At 32.8% G+C, this 23,802-nt stretch overlaps 1 protein-coding gene across 13 annotated transcripts in view; it reads left to right on the forward strand.

Annotated features, from left to right (window-relative positions):
• DLG1 (discs large MAGUK scaffold protein 1) overlaps nt 1–23,802 on the forward strand; it is a 322,859-nt gene that overhangs the window by 268,028 nt on the left and 31,029 nt on the right. For 5 of the 13 annotated variants that reach the window (XM_036875079.2, XM_036875085.2, XM_057501409.1 and 2 more), the window contains 6 exons: nt 6,976–7,045; nt 10,855–10,954; nt 18,902–18,943; nt 21,103–21,153; nt 22,016–22,117; nt 22,377–22,549. In XM_036875079.2, coding sequence (XP_036730974.1) covers nt 6,976–7,045; nt 10,855–10,954; nt 18,902–18,943; nt 21,103–21,153; nt 22,016–22,117; nt 22,377–22,549 — 538 coding nt within the window. Of the gene's footprint in view, nt 1–6,975; nt 7,046–10,854; nt 10,955–11,642; nt 11,677–18,901; nt 18,944–19,632; nt 19,669–21,102; nt 21,154–22,015; nt 22,118–22,376; nt 22,550–23,802 lie in introns of all 13 variants that reach the window. The other 8 variants (XM_036875084.2, XM_036875089.2, XM_036875092.2 and 5 more) reach the window with 3 other exon arrangements.

Here is a 23,802-nt window from a genome sequence, read left to right on the forward strand (position 1 = left end):
GTGCCAGTACCAAATTGTCCTGATTACTATGGCTTTGTACTAGAGCTTGAAGTTGGGAAGTGAGACTCCCCCCAGTTTATTCTTCGTTCTCAGCATTGCTTTGGCTGTTCGGGGTCTTTTGTGGTTCCACATGAATTTTAGAACTATTTGTTCCAGTTCATTGAGGAATACTGGTGGTATTTTGATAGGGATTGCATTGAATCTGTAGATTGCTTTAGGCAGGATGGCCATTTTGAAAATATTAATTCTTCCTAGCCAAGAGCATGGGATGATTTTCTATTTGTTAGTGTCCTCTTTAATTTCTCTTGTGAGTATCTTGTAGTTTTCAGGGTATAAGTCTTTCACTTCCTTGGTTAGGTTTATTCCTAGGTATTTTACTCTTTTTGATACAATTGTGAATGGAATTGTTTCTCTGATTTTTCTTTCTGCTAGTTCATCGTTAGTGTATAGGAAAGCAACAGATTTCTGTGTATTAATTTTGTATCCTACAACTTTGCTGTATTCCAAATCAGTTCTAGTAGTTTTGGAGTGGAGTCTTTAGGGTTTTTTATGTACAATATCATGTCATCTGCAAATAGTGGCAATTTGACTTCTTTACCAATCTGGATGCCTTGTATTTCTTTGTTTTGTCTGATTGCCATAGCTGGTACCTTCAGTACTATGTTGAATAACAGTGGGGAGACTGGGCATCCCTGTCTTGTTCCCAATCTTAGGTGAAAAGCTTTCATCTTCTCACTGTTAAGTATGATTTGGCTATGGGTTTGTCATATGTGGCCTTTAATGTTGAGGTACTTGCCCTCTATACCCATTTTGTTGAGAGTTTTTATCATGAATGGATGTTTAATTTTGTCAAATGCTTTTTCAGCGTCTATGAAGATGACCATGTGGTATTTGTCCTTCTTTTTGTTGATGTGGTGGATGATGTTGATGGATTTTCGAATGTTGTACCATCTTTGCATCCCTGTGATGAATCCCACTTGATCATGGTGTATGATCCTCTTGATGTATTTTTGAATTCAGTTTCTTAATGTTTGTTGAGTATTTTCACATCTGTGTTCATCATGGATATTGGTCTGTAATTGTCTGTTTTGGTGGGGTCTTTGCCCGGTTTTGGTATTACAGTGATGCTGGCTTCATAGAATGAGCTCGGAAGTATTCCCTCCTCTTCTATTTCTTGGAAAACATTATGGAGACTGGGTATTATGACTTCTCTATATGTCTGATAAAATTCAGTGGTGAATCCATCTGGCCTGGGGTTTTGTTCTTGGGTAGTTTTTTGATTACCAATTCAATTTCGTTGCTGGTAATTGGTCTGTTTAGATTTTCTGTTTCTTCCTTGGTCAGTCTTGGAAGGTAGTATTTTCCTAGGAAGTTGTCCATTTCTTCTAGATTTTCCAGCTTGTTAGCATATAGATTTTCATAGTGTTCTCTAATGCTTATTTGTATTTCTGTGGGATCCATCATGATTTTTCCTTTCTCATTTCTGATTCTGTTTATGTGTGTAGATTCTCTTTTTCTCTTAATAAGTCTGGCTAGGGGTTTATCTATTTTGTTCATTTTCTCAAAGAACAAGCCTTTGGTTTCACTGATTTTTTTTCTATTGTTTTAGTCTTCTCAATTTATTTCTTTCCTGATCTTTTTTATGTCTCTCCTTCTGCTGACTTTGGGCCTCATTTGTACTTCTTTTTCCAGTTTCAATAATTGTGACTTTAGACTATTCATTTGGGAATGTTCTTCTTTCTTTAAATAGGCCTGTTCTATTGCTATATACTTTCCTCTTAGAACAGCCTTCACTGCATCCCACAGAAGTTTGGGCATTGTGCTGTTGTTGTCATTTGTCTCCAAGTATTGCTTGATCTCTGTTTTAATTTGGTCATTGATCCGTTGATTATTTAGGAGCATGTTGTCAACCCTCCATGTGTTTGTGAGCCTTTTTGTTTTCTTTGTACAATTTATTTCTAGTTTTATACCTTTGTGATCTGAGAAGTTGGTTGGCAGAATTTCAATCTTTTTAAATTTACTGATGCTCTTTTTGTGGCCTAGTATGTGGTCTATTCTGGAAAATGTTCCATGTGCACTTGAGAAGAATGTGTATCCTGCTGTTGGGTATAGAGTTCTGTAGATATCTGTTAGGTCCATCTGTTCTAGTGTGTCTTTCAGTGCCTATATGTCCTTACTTATTTTCTGTCTGGTTGATCTGTCCTTTGGAGTGAGTGATGTGTTGAAGTCTCCCAAAATGAATGTATTGCATTCTATTTCCTCCTTTAATTCTGTTAGTATTTGTTTCACATATGTTGGTGCTCCTGTGTTGGGTGCGTAGATATTTAGAATGGTTATATCCTCTTGTTGGACTGCCCCCTTTATCATTATATAATGTCCTTCTTTGTCTCTTGTTACTTTCTTTGTTTTGAAGTCTATTTTGTCTTATACAAGTACTGTAACACCTGCTTTTTTCTCCTTTTTGTTTGCATGAAATACCCTTTTGCATCCCTTCACTTTTAGTCTGTGCATGTCTTTGGGTTTGAGATTAGTCTCTTATAAGCAGCCTATAGATGGGTCTTGCTTCTTTATCCATTCTGTTACTCTGTGTCTTTTGATTGGTACATTCAGTCCATTTACATTTAAGGTGATTATCAATAGATATGTACTTATTGCCATTGCAGGCTTTGATTCATGGTTACCAGTGTTCAAGGGTAGCTTCTTTACTATCTAACCGTCTAACTTTAACTCTCTTATTAAGCTATTGTAAGTCTGATGATTCTTTATTTCTCTCCCTTCTTATTCTTCCTTCTCCACTCTTCATATGTTAGGTGTTTTATTCTGTACTCTTTTGTGTTTCCTTTCACTGCTTTTGTGTCTAGTTGATTTTATTTTTTGCCTTTAGTTAGTATTTGGTTGGTCTACTTTCTTTGCTGTGATTTTATTTTCTCTGGTGACATCTACTTAGCCTTAGGAGTGCTTCTATCTAGAGCAGTCCCTTAAAATATCCTGTAGAGGTGGTTTGTGGGAGGCAAATTCCCTCAAGTTTTGTTGTCTGGGAACTGATTAATCCCACCTTCAAATTTAAATGATAATCGTGCTGGATACAGTATTCTTCATTCTAGGCGCTTCTCTTACATTGCATTAAATATATCATGCCATTCTCTTCTGGCCTCTAAGGTTTCTTTTGAAAAGTCTGATGATAGCCTGATGGGTTTTCCTTTCTCGATGATCTTTTTTCTCTCTCTGGCTGCCTTTCATACTCTGTCCTTGTCTTTGGTCTTTACCATTTTAATTATTAAATGTCTTGGTGTTGTCCTCCTTGGGTCCCTTGTGTTGGGAGATCTTTGTGCTTCCATGGTCTGAGAGACTGTTTCCTTCCCGAGCTTGGGGAAGTTTTCAGCAATTATTTCTTCAAGGACAGTTTCTATCCCTTTTTCTCTCTCTTCTTCTTGTCCCCCTATAATGCTGAGTTATTGTCTGTTTAGTAAAGAGTTTAAAAGGCAATCTAAGCAAGTAGGGTCTCTGTGGCATCTTACTACGCTAATGGACAGTGACTGCAATGGGGTATGGGGGGGACTTGATAATAAGGGTAAATGTAGTAACTACTTTGTTTTTCTTGTGAAACCTTCATGATTTATCAGTGATACCTTAATAAAAGAAAAAAAGGCAATGTAAGATGGAATCTTTCTCACTTTTACTATGTTGTTTATGGCTGGGCTTGCTTGCCATTATTAATTGCCCAGGTTGCAAATCACCTGATCTGGTCTTAAGGAGGAAAAACAGCACATAGACCTGGGCCTTTTAGCATGCTAAAGTGAATCTTACAAATGATTAGCATAGCAAAAAACATAGGCTACTTTCCTTTATCTGGGGAATATTAACTGATCTCACTGAAGAATGACTCTAGAGCTTAATGTTTAACACAGAGTTTTGATAGGGGGTTTCTTTGCATATAGTTACATTGCTCTGATGGTACTTATCTTACCTTGCTTTTTCTGGGGTCCCTCACCCTACTTTGTCTAAACCCAGGGTTCCTGTCTCAATATGATGCCCCCATACAGAAATTTCTCTAAAAGCTCCTACTAGTTGCTACAAACAAAGTAAGCATACTTTAAGTCACTGCACCATGTATCCATACCATTGGAGGGAAAGGGAAAAATCCTCTGTAGTTTTTCTATGTAGGCAGTGATAAAACCTAAATTTTCAGGGTTTTTGATTTTGAGGATTGTTTCCTTTAGACTTAAAAAATGAAAGTGTTGTCAGTGCAAAACTTTTAGAGGTGTCTAGTAATATGCTTCACATCTCTTTTTCTTCCCTAATTTGGAATTATCAGCACACTTACTATCTTTCCTCTTTGCTTTTAACCATTTATTATAGTGATTCATTGTTGCATACTTACCACCTAGTGGCAAAGTGGTTAAGTGCAGACTGTCTTTGGAAAGAATCCCAGCTTAGAGAACCCGTATAAGATAGCCAGTAAAAATCATTAGTGAGACATTAATGTTTACTATAGCTAGTTAATTAACTTTACTTAGGTGAATCATATAATATACTAAACTTGTTCCATTCTTATTAATGAGTTGGATGTATACTTATTAAGAGTCTCTATAATTAATAAGTATGCCAAATCATATACCTATTTATAAACCTTTACCTGTATATGCATACCTAATTGTGGAAGTTTGAAGAGTAGTAATATCAAGTTATTACCAAGATATGTAATTGTGATTTTAAGATTTATGACTGTTGTTGGCTAGATCCATATATTTAACAAGATCCAACTGTTTGGCCAGATCTTAAATTTAGTAGCCACTCCTCTTTTAGCAGTGCAGCCCTCAGCGTAACTTTTTTCCTAGAATAGAACATAGTTGCGTTAAATTCAGAAATCTTTCTCTTTGCCTTGTTGAGTCAAGAGAAGCCTCACATCTTAAATATCAAGGTTAGAGTTCCTAAAAATTGTCTTATCCCTTGGAGCCTCATATCTTGTAAAGGCTTTACATGTGCCTGCATCAAAGGCGAAATATGATAACTTTGGTGGAAATGTTAGGAGGGAAACGACTCAGCTCAGTGTTGCAGGGAAGTCAGATACAGTGAGACGAGAGACCAAAGTCAAGAAAGCAAAGTAAGTTTTAATGCCCTCTGCATAGAGTAACAGGGCAGGCCTGCCTAAGACAAGACAGGCCTGGATGCTCATTCTGAGGCTTCTTTTTATGTGGTTTCGGCAGGGCAGAGAGGTCCTTGATTGATAGCTGTCAGCTCTCTAGGCTTGTTCTGATTGGTGAAATGGGGACAGGGGCTGTGCTGTGCCTGGGCTTCTGATGTTTCTTATCTGGGGAGACCCTAGACATTTCCTTAGTCACTTTTGAACCATGTGGCTTCATCTGATTAACTCTCTGAGTCATTTCTGGCTCTCTGGCTCTATTTGATCAACTCCCTGAGTCATCTTTGTGGGGGGGGCCTTTTCTCCTTTTCATCCCGCTCATTTCTTTCTGCCTAACAGAAAGACATTTTTTTTCGTTTTGTATAAAAATTCTACAAGGTTGGGTTTTTAAGCCAGAAGCTAGGTAAGAGATACAGTCTTGAGACCTTGACAGATTCCCAAACTTATGATTAATGTAGAATGTAGTTTTTCTCCCCTAAAATATAACATGAAGCGACAACTAATTATGCTATAACATTCTTGAATGTATTCAAAATTTGTATTTTCTTAAATAGAACTCTCTTAGATATCTTTACTTCTGATAATAGCACAAGGAATTTTAGTTTCTACAAGTCTTAGCTTTCGTTCAGGAACAATATTTACAAATGAACACAATGTAAATTACTCAACTGTTTAGTTAACAAGATAATAATTAAAAAACAAAGCCATATTGAGTTGTAAATATTCTCTCTGTGAATGTTAGTTTTGCAGCAACCTCAGTAAGTGCCTAGGCAGAATTATAAATTAATTACTCGTATCATGGACCCTCAGGATTGTTCTGGAATAGTAAAAAAAAAAAAAAACAATTTTAAATCCATGATTGCTAAGGTTCTTCTCTGCCCATAGTAAAACTGTATAGCTAGGTAATGAAGAAAATGCATTAATTCGTAGGCTGCTTTGGTAGATTTTTCTACTATATACTAACATAATTGCTGTGTTGATGTTGAGGATTTATAAAAGTTTACCTGAAATTTTGCAAGATTCATATTGGTGTTAGAATCCACATGAAATATTTGTTTTGATATAGTTCTGTTTGCTTGCTTATTTTGAATAGGTAACACTTCAACAAGGTTCAAAATTCAAGAGTTAAAAGCTATACAGGCTTCCTCTTAACCCCTTTTGCCAAGCACCCATTTCACATCTATAGGGATAAGTAAGGTTACCAGTTTTTGTATATCCTTCCAAAGATACTTTAAAACTTTTTATTCTGTACACTATAATTGGTTACCATATGTATTCATACAAATGTATCATTGGAGTTAAGCTTAATTTTTTTTATTTCCGACCTTTTTATTTTTAAAAATTTCAGAGCTACAGAGAAGTAAGGACAAGAGAAATGCAGGAATAGCACAAGAAGTACCCACATGTCCTTCACCTACTTTTCACCAATTGTTAACGTTTTGCCCCATTTGCTTTCTCTCTCTTACACTTAATTTTTAGCATGTATGCTCCGCTACACTAATATTTAAACTGAACAAAACAAATAGAAAACAGGAAAATTGCTATGCTCAAAAATGGTGCATCATAATAATTTCAGTATAATTACAGAATTGAGTGCTTACATAAATACAGACATATGTACTGTATTTTGATACTTACAAGTGGTTTTGTTTTGTAATAAAATGAGCCTTGTATTCCATTTCAGAAATTTAATTTAAGATGCAACCCTAGATGGCTTCTGAAGGTTTAGAATATAAAAATACCCTACATTAAAGTATCAGTTCTGATGATTTCTAGTTACACCCTTAGGTATGTTTGGTATACTTAAAAAATAATATTCTATACTTTGACAGGGTTGAAAAGAAAGAACGAGCCCGATTAAAAACAGTGAAATTCAATTCTAAAACAAGAGGAGATAAAGGGGTGAGTATATGAAGCCTCTTTTTTCTCCCCTATAGAAAAATAATTTCTGTATTTCTAGAAATTAATAATTGAAGATAATAGGCTTCTTCATAATTCTTGTTAAAGCTACATTATTAAAATAAGAAGAGTTTTGCCATAAGAATTAACTATCAACAGCTCTCACCATTGTGCTTTATTAGTAGATACTGAAGTAAGCAATTTATTAAGTTAAAGCACCCATTTATGGACCTTTCCAAATTGTCAGAACTGTCATTTGGTATATTCTTAACATTCTTTTGGTCAGGGTTACTTTTACAAATGAAATTAATTCAGCCTTCATTCAGCTGTCCAGTTAGAAACTGTGTTACCAGTATTAATCATGATAGCTAATTTAATCATGAGTCTCCTAAGAAAATAGGTCCCCCAGAAGTTAAGTAGATCATAATGTAAGTTAATGGGTTTTTACAAGTTAATCCATGGAAATTTCCTTCTTCTTTTCCCCTTTTATTATTAATAATTTATCAATAGAATCCACGTTTTAAATTTTTGAATGAATAAGAATTGTTACGAGCGAATGAAGGGAAGTCAAGAGGAGTTTATAGGCAATCAGAAATAACTTGAAATTCTTTCATATGTATTTTAGGTGTATTTTTTTTTTTTATTTACCTTAAGTCCTGTTTGAATCTCATGGATGTCAGTAGATGAAAAAGATATAGGCATTGTCAGGTACTGCATGTGTAATTATTGCAATGAAATTATTCTGGCAATAAACCTAAAGAAGGAGCTGAACACATGTTATGTTGAAATAGTATGAGAACAATGGTTTATGTTTTGGGTTTTTTTTAACTAAAGCAAAAGTTTTATACAACTTTTGATGATCATATTTAAAATGAATGTGGAAAGTAAACTTATCAAATAAAGTGAACTCTACTCTGTACATTTCTGATATCCCTAACCACTCTAACTTTAAAAGCTGTAAAATTTAAAAGACCTAAATATGATCCATGATCAAATAAACTTAATCTGAGTAAATTACATTCAGTTATTTTAGAAATGATAAATTTCTTTGAAATGAATTTGTAGCTTTCAGAAAATGCAAAGTTATATAGTGTGGTTGAAGCAATATTTAAAATAGAAATTTTTTGGAGTAAAAAAAATTCCAAGTAAATGCTTAGGATGTAAAATATATGCGGTGCTTTTTGTGCTTGTTTTTTATGTCTTGAAAAATAGTTTAGGAAAATACACTGTTAATGTATCGAAGAGGTTGCATGTTAATAACTTTTCTTTCACACTGTAAAAAGTTAACTGAATTAACGACATATTTAAAGCTTGTTTGTTGACTGTAACCAACTTTATACACAGTTACTGTGTTCTAACACAGCACCAAAAGTATGCATGATACTGAGTGGGGTAAAAATACGCTTGCCATTGATACAGAACTGCGTTTCTTCCTATAATAGCATTTCCCATTCTAAGTTCTTCATTTGCTTTCCTTACATGGTGGTTAATGGACTTTATTTCCACTACAGACATAGTAACATTTCAGTTTCTCATTAACATTTTAAGCATTCATTTAACTATTTGGAAATACTATGGAAATTATATATTTAGATATTTAATGTATGTATCATGTATTTGTGATATTTTTATCAGTTATTTTTATTACACCCTGTCTTGCAACATAGCACTAATAATGTTAATTAAACAGAATATTTTGTTTTGAAAATATAGAGAAACTGGAGGTAGTGTGTTTCTTCAGGTTTGTGTTTGCCCTACACATTTTTTGTCTTGTTTGCTTGTGCTCTTTTCACTTCTAATAAATTTGTCACCTGGAGGATTTTAAATGTAATACAATTAATTGATTTCTTAACTAACAAACATTTCTTTCTATCCTATATTATGATATCTTTATGGTATCTCATTTTGGCTAACTGCAAAGATATCAAAAATCAAAACATTTTAAACTTCATGTTTCTTTTGGTTGTTTGCTGTGAAACTGACTCTGACCACTATAAATGCAGTAGAAGGGGTAAATAATCTTTTATTAAAAAATATCACTTTCATCAGATAGCATAAAAATTATTACTAAATTCAAAACCAATGATTGTCATGAACAAAAGATTTAGTCCTTCCTTAAATTTGATTACAATAAATTTTTCTCTTTTGAAACTTCTCTTTTTTCTAAAATTTGGATTCAAGCAAAGATTTTTATTCAAATAATGCTACTTGACAGTTTATATAATAATTATAAACCCACATTTCTCCACAATATTTTTTTCTCAACAACTTTGTTTTTAACTTCTGGTTAGAGATATCAGAGCCTTCAAAATTTAATATTGAAATAAAGCCAGTCTGCTTGACTAACAAACTGTGGACTTATTAATCCTGAATTATTGCTATATAAAGGTAAAAATGAAAAATTTTTTTAAATAAAGATTCTTACCAAAATAAATCCTTTCAAATAACAGAAATTGAGCTAAAGTCCCTTTAAGTTAAAGGCTACTTGAGCACCCTTATCACCTTGTATCACATGCTTAAAAATATAGGCGTGCCAAAAATATACTGCTTGGTGTTGATATACTTCAGAATAATGATAGCATTAAGATGTGGATAAAATCAAGAAAAATCAGGACAAATTTTCTATCCTTTATATTGTTCTTGCTTCAAAAAATAATAACAAAAATAATAATAATAATATCCAGTGTCATTGATCAGTAAGGCCATTTCCTTCAAGACGTGGATGCCTATGCCAGAAATTACAAAAGAAGCTTTTCCTCTTTAATAGCCTCATCATTCTTTGTGCTCCATGCTTTTAAATCTATGAATACATAAATGGGACTTTCAAGAAAGTGGAAAACTTATTTCCAACATCCCTGCCTGCAATTACATCAAATTAGCTGTGCAACTCCCTCATAGCAATTATGTATAAACTGATAGAATCTTAATTGCCTTTTTGGCTTTTATGGGCATCAAACTTGGATTCCCTAATCAGGACATGGTGCCAAAGGATTGAATCTGGTTCTACTTTATTTATACATACTTTTAACATAGATAAGGATAGAATTTAAAGACAAATAAATCAGTTGTGATAGCATTCAAATTATCAGGAGAGTTCTGACTCTTCTTCTTCCTTGGTTTGATAGCATTGATAAATCTTTTGCTGGACTGTGCTTATGGACCCCCTCTTAGTTTTCTTCCCATTTTCTGATTCATGCCATAAGCATTTGATTTTCTTTTTTCCCTTCTCCATAAAAGATTGTTTTAAAATATCCAGCACTAAGCAACTTTCTCAGTTGCCTTTATTTTCTTTTTTAATAGTAGCTTTTTCATTATTTTGTTGGAGATGCACCAAAAAAAAGAAGGGGGGAGAAATGTACTCAAGCCAAGCAAAATAAAAATTATTACCTAATACATAAAAAAAAATTTGAACAGCTTGAGTACCATTTAAAATAACTTATGCTACATAAAGTTCCTGGTACCTGGAAATCTTCTCGAAGAATATGGATCAAAATACAAAACTTGCTTTGTATTATAGTAACAGCTAATCTGATTTGCTGTTCCCTTTTTTATCAAGTAGCACTTATCCATTATTTTTAGGTATTACTGAATTACACTCTAAATTTTTCACGTTATTTTCAGTTGTAAGACAATTAGAATTAGAGGAGTTAATACAAAAACAGAAATTCACTTTATATGTGATTAAAGTAAAATTCAGATACAAACTGCACACTGTGGTCACAAGAGTCAGCTTTCACAGAGCTGCTAGGCTGGGCCTTTGTACACACAGACAGTAGACATCCCTTTGTTTTGCCCCTCCTTCTCTTCTTCAGCAGTCATTCAATGACAAGCGTAAAAAGAACCTCTTTTCCCGAAAATTCCCCTTCTACAAGAACAAGGACCAGAGTGAGCAGGAAACAAGTGATGCTGACCGTAAGTATGTGGATCCAGTGGTCAACTGAAAATAAATGTAGAGGGACCTACTGCCCTGCAGTTGGTTGTTACCATGGAGACAGTTTCAAGAGCTGCAACAGGTTACTAATTGTCTTAATCAGCGGCAACTTAACAGGCATAAATTAATTTGTTACACCAATCTTAACTTTTTCTGGCACTTTAGGAATTCTTAATTTGAAATAATATTTTAAGCTATATGTTTAAAATAGAATTCTTTGATGTAAGGATTCTTACAAAAAAATATTTAACATACCCTTGAAGAATATTTGAGAAGAAGAACATGGATACAAGAAGCTACTTACTGATTTCTAAGAATAGCACTGCCATTCTTGTTTAATAGGTCTCCTGAAATCATTCCATCTTACCGTACTTCTTCATTATATGTAGACAGTCTGAATTTTACTTTTAAAGTAACAAGAAATAGTCTCAAATTTTGCTTCTCTACCCTAATCTGCCTCTAAGATAGAACTTTCATCCTTTCAGTAAGTGACATGTAGCTGCTAGTTTATTTCAGACTTTCAGAAATCTACAAAAACGCTCTAAGATATGTGCACCTGTAATGGTCTTGGAACTGTCTCTTATTGTAGCACCAATTTTATGCATTACTGACAACTATTTTCTTTGATTATCTTTTTATTGCTTGCTCTCTGGAAACTACTCTCTACAGGAGATCCCTGACGACATGGGATCAAAAGGCCTGAGTAAGTGATCAAAATACTCCCAAGTTATTTTTTAACCTCCATCTACAGACCTACCTTTTTCAGATACGTTTTGAGATTCATGGTAGTGCCCTTCTGGCATGAGGAGGTATATGATTTAGATTGCTTTTAGACTTTTCATGTTAATTTGCTTGGGATTTTTATTTTCATAATACACACCTTTTGTTTTTCTAATGCTCCATTTTTTATATGTCATTTGAAAAACTCTGTGCTCATACTTAAGTTTTCCTTTTTGTAGCTTTTATGGCAGTTACTTTTGTCATGAATTTTTTAAGTAAAAGACTTCAAGTTTTTTGAAATGGTACTACCTGCCCTCATTATTAGAATGTAGAAAATAATCTTCCTTGTAGTTTTATGGCCCCCTTTTTTTTGTTGAAACAGGTTCAAATCACTTTGATTTTGTGTTAGAAAAGCATTGCTATAATGTGAAACTATAAAACACAATAGATCTTAATTAAGTACTAGAGAATTGTGGACCTCAAGTTCAAGTAGCAGTCTGTAGAGGGATAAAATTGTATATCTCTATTTTAAGGAGGTTATAAGTTATGAAAAGAATTATAAGAAATACCCTTTGTTTTTCCTTTAACCAAGATGTTGTCTGTCTTTGGTTTTTATTGTGTTGTTCTTGTTTAATTTTCTAGCTAGTTTTTAATCTTCATATAAAAGTTGGTACAGAGTCTGATATACAGGAGTCATTAAGTGAATGTTGGAGTGAATGAGTGAAAGAAAAGCCATTTTAGCAAACAAAATTTTAAATGTGGGTGTTTTCAAATTAATTAAATGTGAAATTTTAAGTGACAGTGACTCATAGAAATAATCTTTTAGGCTAAAATTTTTTTCTAGATAGTTCTTTGGTTTAAGGATTTTGAAAACATTTCTTTAAAATTCATTGATCATAAAGGATATAGCAAAAATTTTTTAACTTTCTAAGGTCTACGTTAATAAACATTAAAATATCAGAGAAGACTTTTTTCCCCTGATTTATGCTAACTTTATACTGGAATTTTAATCTAAACTATGTAAGTACTTGACTTTTGTTTCAACCTTAATAATTAAAGGTTTGTATTAGGTTGTAGGCAGTATGCTTTATATGTAATTATTTCTGTTAGACACATTTTGTTATTTTTACATGTGCCTTTTTAGGATTTGGCAAGAGCCATAGATTTACTATTACTAGTGTATGCTTTTTTAATCTCTTACCTTTGGGAAAAATTATCAGTGAAAATCTGTAAAACTGGAAAATATTTCCACAGAATCTTAATGATAATGGAATTTATTTTAAGAATGATAACATACTTTAGAGGTGTCATGGATCAACAAATGGACCCAGAGATATTTACTGTCTGTTGAGTTATCAGAGACCTATGGAAAACTAATTGCAAAAAGAAATGAATGAAGAATTTGGTTCCCATATGATACTGTTATGATATATAATAATTCTATTTGACCACATCATGTTTTCTTTCTCTCATTTTAAGTGAGGACTAGGACTTGGAAAGAGAATCAGATGCTAACTGATTACCAGTTTGTTTTAGGAAAGGATTTAATTTTCTGGACAGTGATTTAAGATCCCTTGAATGATAGGTTTCTGTGCCTGAAAGAATTTATTCACCTGGTAACTTGATGATCAAGTCAAAAATATTTTAATTGGAAAATGTTGAAGGAGACAGAAAAAGATGAAATTCTAAAACTGGATATGATGGAGGTTATCACATAAAACAGATGACCAGCAGTTGATAAGGGGTCCATTATACAGTAGAAAATACTGGGAAGAAAGGTAGGTGAAGGACATTATTGGTAGCCTCCATTATCTGTGTTCTCTTAGAGCTCAAGATATAAACAAGGAATAAGCTGAGCAAAATCCTGTGAGATTTTAATGTAGGAAAAAAATTAATGCAACCTCATATAGGTATTTATCAAGCCTTGTAAGAACAGGACTCATAAAGGTACTGAAAACCATGGAAATAAACCTGTTTAAGAGATGTGAAACAATACAGAATATCAAGAAAGCTGTTCCTCTGCATGTAATTTCACACAATCTTTGAAAGAAATAGGGTGTTTAACTGAAGAGCATACCCTAAAATACTTTCCATAGAAATGAATTCAGTGATTCTACAAAAAAGAAAATCAAATAATTGTTTTCCCTTTTCACAGTAGAGGAAACAATGAGAAAAATTGCCTTCCCAAACCTAATTTTGACTAACAGAACTAATCAGAGTAGGAGGGAAATCTGAGATAATACAACTAAATTATCATAACTTGTGAAAAGCTAGAAATAAAAACCTGTGAGGCTTCTATGCTTTAAGAAAGCAATTTTGGAAAAGCTCAGGAGGAAAAAGTGGATAAGATACCTTTAATAGAGACTAAAGGGAAATACAGTTCAGGAGGGGCTTATATAAAGGTGCTTAAAAGTGAAATCATGATACACAGTTTCAGACAAGGTTTTTAGCTGTCTGTGGCATGCAGCTCAATTTTTGTAGCTTCCCATTTTGTAGAACACTTCAGAATCTAACTCATAGGCACAAAGGTTTCCTGTAATGTTTCCTTTCTCCTCATCTTAAAGACTTATTTAAGCAGAGTTGTGCAGAGCCCCTCGTTTTCAAAACCAGACTTACTTTTAAGTTAAGAATAAGTGTAAAAGCAATAATTTTTCTTGAGAGATGATTTGTAGTGGGTGAGTGTAAAGCAAAAAGACATGATGTATGTTCTCAGGAAGAAATATTTGATTAGAAAGGTGAGCCTTGGTTGAGAGGTTTGAAATAGTTGTGGTCATCAAATATCATAAAAATAAAAATAAAAGCTTGAATATATTTATACAATGTCCGTCAAAAGGATAATATCTTTACACTACAAATTTTTAACAGGTCAATAAGAAACAGACTAACTTCATTAATTAGATAACTGGCAAAGGAAATGAGAAGAGCGGTCAAAAGATTAGCAAATGAAATAAGCATATAAAAAAATGTTTAATGTCCCTAATAATCAGTAAACAAAATGATATGTTCTACTCATCACCTTGGCCCACTTTTCTTTTAAAGGAGAACCCAGTATTGGAAAGGGTTCTGTGAAATGACTACTTTTAATATGTTACTTTTGAGAGTGTAAATTGGTACAGCCTTTCTGGAAAAGCATATCTGGATCTATTCATTCTTCTTCAAGGAGTTTACCTTTAGGACATAATCACAGATGGAGGTAAAAGTTTGTTTATCAGGATGTTTACTTTAATATTATTTAGAAATTACAACCCAAAAAAAATTGAAACCATCCTAATGTCTTACAGTTGGGAGGTTAATGAAAAATGATTTATCCTTACTTTTTAATATTATATAACCATTAAAATCATATTAAACATAATGACATGGAAAAATGTTCACAATATAAATGAAAAAGTAAAATATGAAACTGTACATATATTACTCAGATTTATATCAACAAACATATGTTTAGGGCTATTTTAGATAGTATTATTTTGAAACTTCTTATATGTGTCTTTTGGTGAACATCTATATGTCTTTCTGTTGGGGAAATACCTAGGAAAGGAATTGCTGGGTCATAGATGCGTATATATGTTCAGCTTTAGTAGGTACTGGCAAGTAGTTTCCCAAATTGGTTGTATCAGTTTACCTACCCATATCCTGCCCTAGTAGTATGTGAGTTCCAGTTGCTACATTTCCTTCTCTGTGCTTGACATATCTGTTTTGTTTCTGTTTTTTCATTTTAGCTATTCTGGTGGATGGTAGAGATATCCATTGTGGTTTTAATTTGCATTTCCCTGATAGTTAATAAACTTAAACACCTTCCTATATGTTTATTGTGTGTTTGACTATATTCTTTGATGAACTTCCTTGAAAATAATTATTTTTAATTATCAGGAAAAAAAGGATTTAACTTTCTAATAAGCTCCCAAGCAATGATGGTGATACTGTCTCTAGGACCATATGAGTAGCAAAATTTTATTTTAAGGAGTTATGTAGAAGAATACTTGAAAGAACTTGAAGAACTTGATTGCTTAACAGCTATTAGTAATCTTGGAGGAGACAAGATGAGTAAGAGAAATCCCCAGAAAAGATAGAAAAAAAATTACAGCAACTATAACTTTTTATTATATGCTCAACAGTAGAAGAATAGTAAAATAAACCCCACAAGTATTCATTTATGCTGCTTCTATAATTGTCAACTCATCGTTAATTTTGTTACTTCTACCTACTCTCCCTCTGTACCCACTCCACTGCAGTCACTAATGTTTCTTTCTTTTATATGTTAGCGATTGCAGAGTGCAATATCAGGTCTAGTATAAACTTAAGAATTTTTTTTTCCTGTGGCATTCCTACTTCTGGGAATGAATTTTAAGGAGATAGGACAAAAGGTAAAAAGCTCTATAAAGGAAGGCATTCATAGTAATTTGTTGATATTTGTAGAAGACAGTGTAAAGCAAACCACGATGTATGAATAGTAAGTAGTAAGGTATATCATGATTTATGAGTCCTACAGAATATTATACAACAATTTTAGATGATCATATTGAAATCCATGTGGTAATGTGGGAAGAAGTTTTTAAATAGAAACTTTCAAAAACCAGCATGTCACATGCGCTTATACATTATTCAGTCTTATCATCTTTAATGTCCCTGCTTTATTTAAAATATACATAGCCATGATTAGGAAAGTAATCTTGACAGAGTAGAGAGCTGAGATATAAGCCCATACATACATAGCCAATTAATATATGGTAAAGGAGCCATGGATATGCAAGGGGGAAGTGACAGCCTCTTTAACAACTGGTGCTGGCAAAACTGGACAGCTACATGTAAGAGAATGAAACTGATTTATTGTCTAACTCCATACACAAAAGTAAACTCGAAATGGATCCAAAGACCTGAATGTAAGTCATGAAACCATAAAACTCTTAGAAGAAAACATAGGCAAAACTCTCTTGAATATAAACATGAGCAACTTTTCTCCTGAATGCATCTTCTTGGGCAAAGGAAAAGCAAAACTGAACAAAGGGGACTACATCAAACTAAAAAGCTTCTGTACAGCAAAGGACACCATCAATAGAGCAGAAAGGCATACTACGGTATGGGAGAATATATGCGTAAACGACATAACCGACAAGGGGTTAACATCCAAAATATAACTCACATGCCTCAACACCAAAAAAGCAAATAACCTGATTGAAAAATGGGCAGAGGATCTGAACAGAGTCTTCTCCAAAGAAGAAATTCAGATGGTGAACAGGCCCATAAAAGATGCTCCACATCGCTAATTATCAGGGAAATACAAACTAAAACCACAATGAGGTACCACCTCACACCAGTTAGGATGGCCAACATTGAAAAGACAAGCAATAGCAAATGCTAGTGAGGATGTGGAGAAAGGGGAACCCTCCTACACTGGTGAGAATGTAAATTAGTTCAACCATTGTGGAAAACAATGTGGAGATTCCTCAAAAAACTAAAAATAGAAATACCATTTGACACAGGAATTCCACTCCTAGGATACCCAAAGAAAACAAGATCACAGATTCAAGAAGACATGCACCCCTATGCTTATCGCAGCACTATTTAAACAGCCAGGATATGGAAGCAACCTAAGTGTCTTATCAGTAGATGAATGGATAAAGAAGAGGTGGTACATACACACAGTGGAATATTATTCAGCCATAAGAAGAAAACAAATCCTACCATTTGCAACAACATGGATGGAACTAGAGGGTATTATGCTCAGTGAAATAAGCCATATGGAGAAAGACAAGTATCAAATGATTTCATTCATTTGTGGTATATAACAACAAAGCAAAACTGAAGGCACTAAACAGCAGCAGACTCACAGACTCCAAAAGACTAGCAGTTACCAAGGGGAAGGGTGGGAGGGGAGGGATGGAGGAGGGGATTAAAGAGCATTATGATTAACACATAATGTAGAGGAGTCATGGGGAAGGCAGTATATCACAGATAAGACAAGTAATGGCTCTATAGCATCTTACTACACTGATGGACAGTGACTGCAATGGTGGGGGCCCCGGGGACTTGATAATATGAGTGAATGTAGTAACCACAGTGTTGCTCATATGAAACCTTCATAAGATTGTATATCAATGACACCTTTAAAAAAAAGTTTCCTTGTCTTTGTAGGTTAGAACAACATTTGTTTTTTACTATGGCAGCAATTCAAGAACTGTTATCTTTACTTGAAATTTTCAGTTCATAATTCTCTGAACTTTTCAGTAGTGGTACTTGGCTTTATGAAACTGTGTGGCATGGTACAGCAAATACTTGTCAAACTTTTTCCTTATCCTTTGTTTTTTTCCTTTGCTTCATATAAGATACTTAGATTGCCCACCCTCCCATGGAATATTGTGGCTTTTACTTTTTATAAATAAAATTACTTTGTTTTATTCAAGGGAGATATTTATTGAAAGAACCTTGGAGATTACATTTACATGGGAAGAGCACCTGATGTTTACTAAAAAAATCAAGTTATGGAATGAGGTCATGTTCAAGGAGGGGCCATGCAATGAACCTGGCTGAATTTGCTTTATCTTCTGTGTTTTACAAAGCAGCCATTTTTAGTTTTATCAAAGTTTCTCAGAAATATTAGTCTATTTTAAAATCCTACCCACTAGAATTATCTTCCATTTGATTTTTTTTGAGGCATCTAAATCTATAATATTTTAAATGATCTCAGAAACACTGGGTTATCATTTCTTTTCAGGAACCAAGAAAGAAACTGAACTAAAAGCAAGATCATTTATTTGTTTTTTAAGACCTCTGTTCATTAAAATGGGCATGTGTTTGCTCAAATATAATTTGTCTCCATTGTCAGTCTTTATTGTTTCATAAACTAAATTAAATGGTGCCAAGTACATTTTCTCTTCAGGTTTTATGGCTTACAGTTGGGGTAATAGGATCACATTACCCTCTTTGTCATAGTCTACTTGATATTTTAATATTGATTTGTCATAAATTGTGTTGTACAAAAATGAAACATTGTCCTTAATTACAATGTTTTTTTCCTTTTAATTCTTATTTATTTATTTGAAAAAATAAAACTTCAAAGAAAGTAAAAAATGCTTTTTAAAAATTCTTTGGATATGTTGGTTTATATATCAACATTTTGTAATGTTGCCTTGTGTTTATTTCGATAATTTGCTGTTTTTTAAACTCATGACACTGGTTTTCTTTTTTCCATTGTCCTGCAATTTCAGAGCACATAACCTCTAATGCCAGCGATAGTGAAAGTAGTTACCGTAAGTCTTTAAGTTACTTGTTCTTTTGTAATCACAAGTAATATATATAATATGTATATATCTTTTGGGATTTTTTTTCCATAGTTATATGTTCTAAAAACTGAAAATTAAATGCTTAATATTTAAAAATCAGGGAGAGCCAAGTCGAGCTGTACTTGGAAAATAAAGTCATACTATATGTACAGAAGTTAATTTCCAAAACATTAATAAAATACTAAAATCCTTTTTACAAACAATGCTATTTGTGTACATAGTACGGATATATATATGTGTATGTGTATTTCTTATAAGAAGTAAATAACCTAGTTAAGCGAGGATAAACTTGTATTTTGCCATTTTCATTAGTAATTCTGTTTTTAACATCAGCAATGTTAGATTTTAATTAGCTTTATTTCCTTTTTTATTCTGTCACCAATACCAGTCTAGATCAGGTTATTCATCAGTTTTGTGGTGAACATAAGAAATGATGAAAATTTTCAACAGTTGCTCAGAAGTAACACTGAATTCTTTTTTGGTTTTGTGCTACATTCTTAGCATTGTATTATTAAGTGAACTATACAAGTATGTGAAGTTTTTAAACAGATTTGGGCATGGGAGGAGGGGAGAGTACATGAGTATTATCAGTTGCAGTACCTTAAAAATTAAAATTGTTTTTCTGACTTCTTTTTTACTGCTGTCTAATATGAAAGTAATCTTGATTACAGATGAGTATGGCTGCTCAAAAGGTCCATCCTGTTAATATCAGTCTCTAATTATTCTTCATATTGACAGTATATACTTTTAACCCTCATTCATCTGATTAGTCATTTTTTCTGCATAATAGTTAATGATTTTCTTTTTTTATATGAGAATGTGAGTTCTTGTATTTTAGCATTTTATTAACTCATAATCTGAATTCACTATAGAGTAGTTGAGTGGCATCCTAGACTAAAAAGTGGTAATGAAAGTATATACTGTCTCTCTCACCATTTGCATGAATTATAGGTGTGGAATATTCAGATTGCATGTTTTTGTCAACATGTAAACCATGTTTTATATACACTGCTTTAAAAAGCATCTTGTAAATATATATTTTGCAAATTATAATAAACTTGAAAACAACAAAATACACTTTGAAAGCAGGAAAGAATACTTTTGAATTGAAAAAATTAGAGCTGCACTCACATAATGTAAACCAACAAATTTAGTGAAAATATTAAAGAATCTTGATAATCAAGGAAAATATCTTCAAATATATTATCCAATGTTGATTGCTTTCATTGAGCCACTTGAATTAACAGTCCTTCCCAGTTTGTGTTCTACACATATGTACTGTGTGTTAAAAACTCCTCTGAAATTTTTAACTCTTCTGTAGTTTTTTTCAGTGAGTCAACATACAATTTGTAGACTTTTTTATGATATTCTTAAACTCTAAACCTTTATTTTAATTTGAAGATTTAATTTAACTTCTAAAGTGCTTTTAAGATAAAAGCAGGATACATTTTATCTCCTTTACTATCTGTGGAATTCATAGTTAGAAGGGAAAGATTTGATTTTATGCAGTTTTTTTAACTCACTTTAAATGTTTTTTTAATTAAACAAAAGAATTAATAGAATAATCAGTGATTTTTTTCATTAGTGAACTAGTGGCAATAGTTCTACTTTTATCATTAAAAATTTTTTATTATAAGATTTGTAATTATAAAAACATGTATCTACTCTATTAAATATTATACTTGGTTGGAACAAAGCAGCATGTTCTTAATAGCAGGAAATTACCTAAAATGCATATATGTAGAACCACTCACTAAAGTATTATTAGTCTATAATAAGATTTAATAGTTCTTAGATTCTAAATAAAAAGTTAACAGCTCATACTTGACAACATAAAGATTTTCAATAGATGTAAAAATAATCTGTATAACACAGAATAACAGAAAGGTAGTTATTAAATAGCATATTTATATTGTGTTTTTATGTTTATCAAACTTATCTTTATGACTGTAATTTGCCACATTTTCTCAACTAAATCTTGCCATAAATAATTTATGAGGTATCTTTTTCTGCATTTTTGCTGTTCTCTCAGGGAAGTCCTAGTAATTATATGTTATGTATGAAGAATTAAATTAGCATTAATTATCTTTATAGATTTTCTCATCTGTATTTTAACTTTCTAATAGGTGGTCAAGAAGAATATGTCTTATCTTATGAACCAGTGAATCAACAAGAAGGTTTGTGAAACCTGTAGATGTTTTACAATCTTTAGAAAAATATTATTAATTTGGAAAATAAGTCTAGCACCTCAAAAAAGAAAACATTTTATTAGAATTATGCTATATTTTTTACTACAAGTATGTATGTAGAAATTTACTGTATGTATTTCGTGAAGCATAGTTTAGCCCACAGTATATTAGAATCTAGTCATTTATATTGGTGTTTTATTTCTTAAGCAACTTCTTCCCCGTATTCATAACAGTATTATCACCATTGTTCAAAATCCTGGACACATCTTTGATCTTATCCTATTCCTCATCTTCCTTGTCCATTCAGTTTCTCGGCCTTATTTAGTCTATATCTTTCTTAGTTATAACCTCCTTTTTTCCCTCCTGACACAATTTAATTCTGATTCTCACTAACGGTCTCCCTACTTCCAGCATAACCCCTTACAATCCAATATATACACTTCATTAGATCATCTTTCTAGATCACTACTTTGATTATATCACTTATACCCAGTTTATTGTTTGCCCTTCTTTGATGTAGTTAGTTCCTTACAATTTCTACTTCAGAAAGAATCAGTACAACACTGAACTGCTTCCTCATTTGTAATGAGATGATGTTAGGAATGTATAGAAACATCTGCTAAAATGCTAAATTTAACTTGGTTAAATTTATTAAGTATTTGACTTCCAACAGGAGATTGACTTAAATTTAAGACTTAGTAAAGGTTTATAAACTAGTGAGTTAGGCATCATTGGTGGAGAAAGAAAAAAAATTTCATAATAGTTAAGGATATTTTTGTTATCTGGGGAAATAAATACATTGCTGTTTGTTAAGTGTTTATTCCTTTTGACATGCAGTTTATCTTTATAGTTAACTATACACGACCAGTGATCATATTGGGACCTATGAAAGACAGGATAAATGATGACTTGATCTCAGAATTTCCTGACAAATTTGGATCATGTGTTCCTCGTGAGTAACCCACATGAAAATTCCCAATAATTGTTGTTGACATAGTGTTGCTGTGTGTGGTAAAAATAAACATTATTGTTTTTTAATAGCTTATACTTAGTTATTTTATTATTTATTCCTCCATCCTCCATATTATTGTCCCTTTTCAATTCAAATTAATCTCTGTTGTGTTGAACTTTATGAAAGAATTATTTATGTAGAAAATGGAGTTGTTGTTTTTTTAATACTAAATCCTTCTTTAAATTACTTTCTGTTAAAGATACAACTAGACCAAAACGAGATTATGAAGTAGATGGAAGAGATTATCATTTTGTGACTTCAAGAGAGCAGATGGAAAAAGATATCCAGGAACACAAATTCATTGAAGCTGGCCAGTATAACAATCATCTGTATGGAACAAGTGTTCAGTCTGTACGAGAAGTAGCAGAAAAGGTAAGCATCAAAGTGATCCAAGGATATAGTTTCTAATCAGGTATGCCTTTGACAATATGAAAAGAATGATGAGATAGAAACTTTTAATTTTTGAAAAATAGGATAGGTGTTACAGCATTACTTTAATGTTATGAATTCATTCAACTAAATATTTAATTTTAAGTGGCTTAGAAAAATACACACAAGATAAAGTAGATAAAAAAGATCAACAAAGAAAATGAGAATAGAAATAACACAAATCTAAGAGAGGATGTTATTATTTTTAAATCCTATACATTTGGGATAGACCATGTTTAGCCCTAGCTTTCCAACATCTAGTCTGTTAAGGAGCTAAGATCAGCAATGCCCCTGAATAAAAATGAACATCTGGTACTCAAGATAAGAGTAGTTGCGCTTGGTACTGAGACAAGACAAAAGTTTCTCCTGATTAGTCATTCAGCAGAAGACAGTGTAAAAACATGCAACATCTACTTCAGGAGTATACACAGCCACTATCCAGTGGTTTTCCTTTGTAGAAAGGGAAGGACATTGTAGCTTTAGCTTTATTTTATTTTTTAAAAATCTAAAAACCACACCCTCAGCCTAACTGAAAAAACAGTGTCCAAACTTCAAATAACTGATGAATAGAAAAGAAAAAACCAAATCACAGCAAGCTATTTCTTGTGCAAACTGTGTGGAGAAGAAGGGATCAGAAAGTTCCACAAAGTGGAGTAATGCTCTTACCATAATGCAGTAAGCTGTAAATTATTAGAAAACCAAAACCAATAAGGCCTGCGCAACTGGAAATTTTAATACCACCTATTAACTCTTATGTGAAAGAGAAAATTCAAAATGAAATTTCAGAATTTCTTACAAATAATAATAGTGCATATCAGAACCCATGAAATAATTTTAGAACAGTGATCATAGAAAAAAGATGATGATGTGAGAAGTGAGGCAAAAATCTCCTCCCAAAACCATATATAATACGAAAATACAGCAAATACAACTATTCCTAAAAGAGTAACCAGAAGTAAGATTGTACCAGCCAGTCTACATCTAGGAAAAGAGAACAGAAAATCTACATCACACAAAAGGGTAAAATAACAAAACCACAACCCGGCAGTACCCAAGCCCTCCCTCCACTCCAGCTCACTGGCAGGAGGAAGAGAAACAGAGCTGGGAGGGAGTAGAAGCCCAGGACTGCTAAATAGCCAGCCCTGGAAATCTACTCCGGGAGCACAAACCCACATTGCGTGGTGCTCTGGAGATCA

The sequence above is a fragment of the Manis pentadactyla genome, chromosome 1 (assembly GCF_030020395.1).
Source record: "Manis pentadactyla isolate mManPen7 chromosome 1, mManPen7.hap1, whole genome shotgun sequence".
In the NCBI taxonomy this organism is placed as follows: domain Eukaryota; kingdom Metazoa; phylum Chordata; class Mammalia; order Pholidota; family Manidae; genus Manis; species Manis pentadactyla.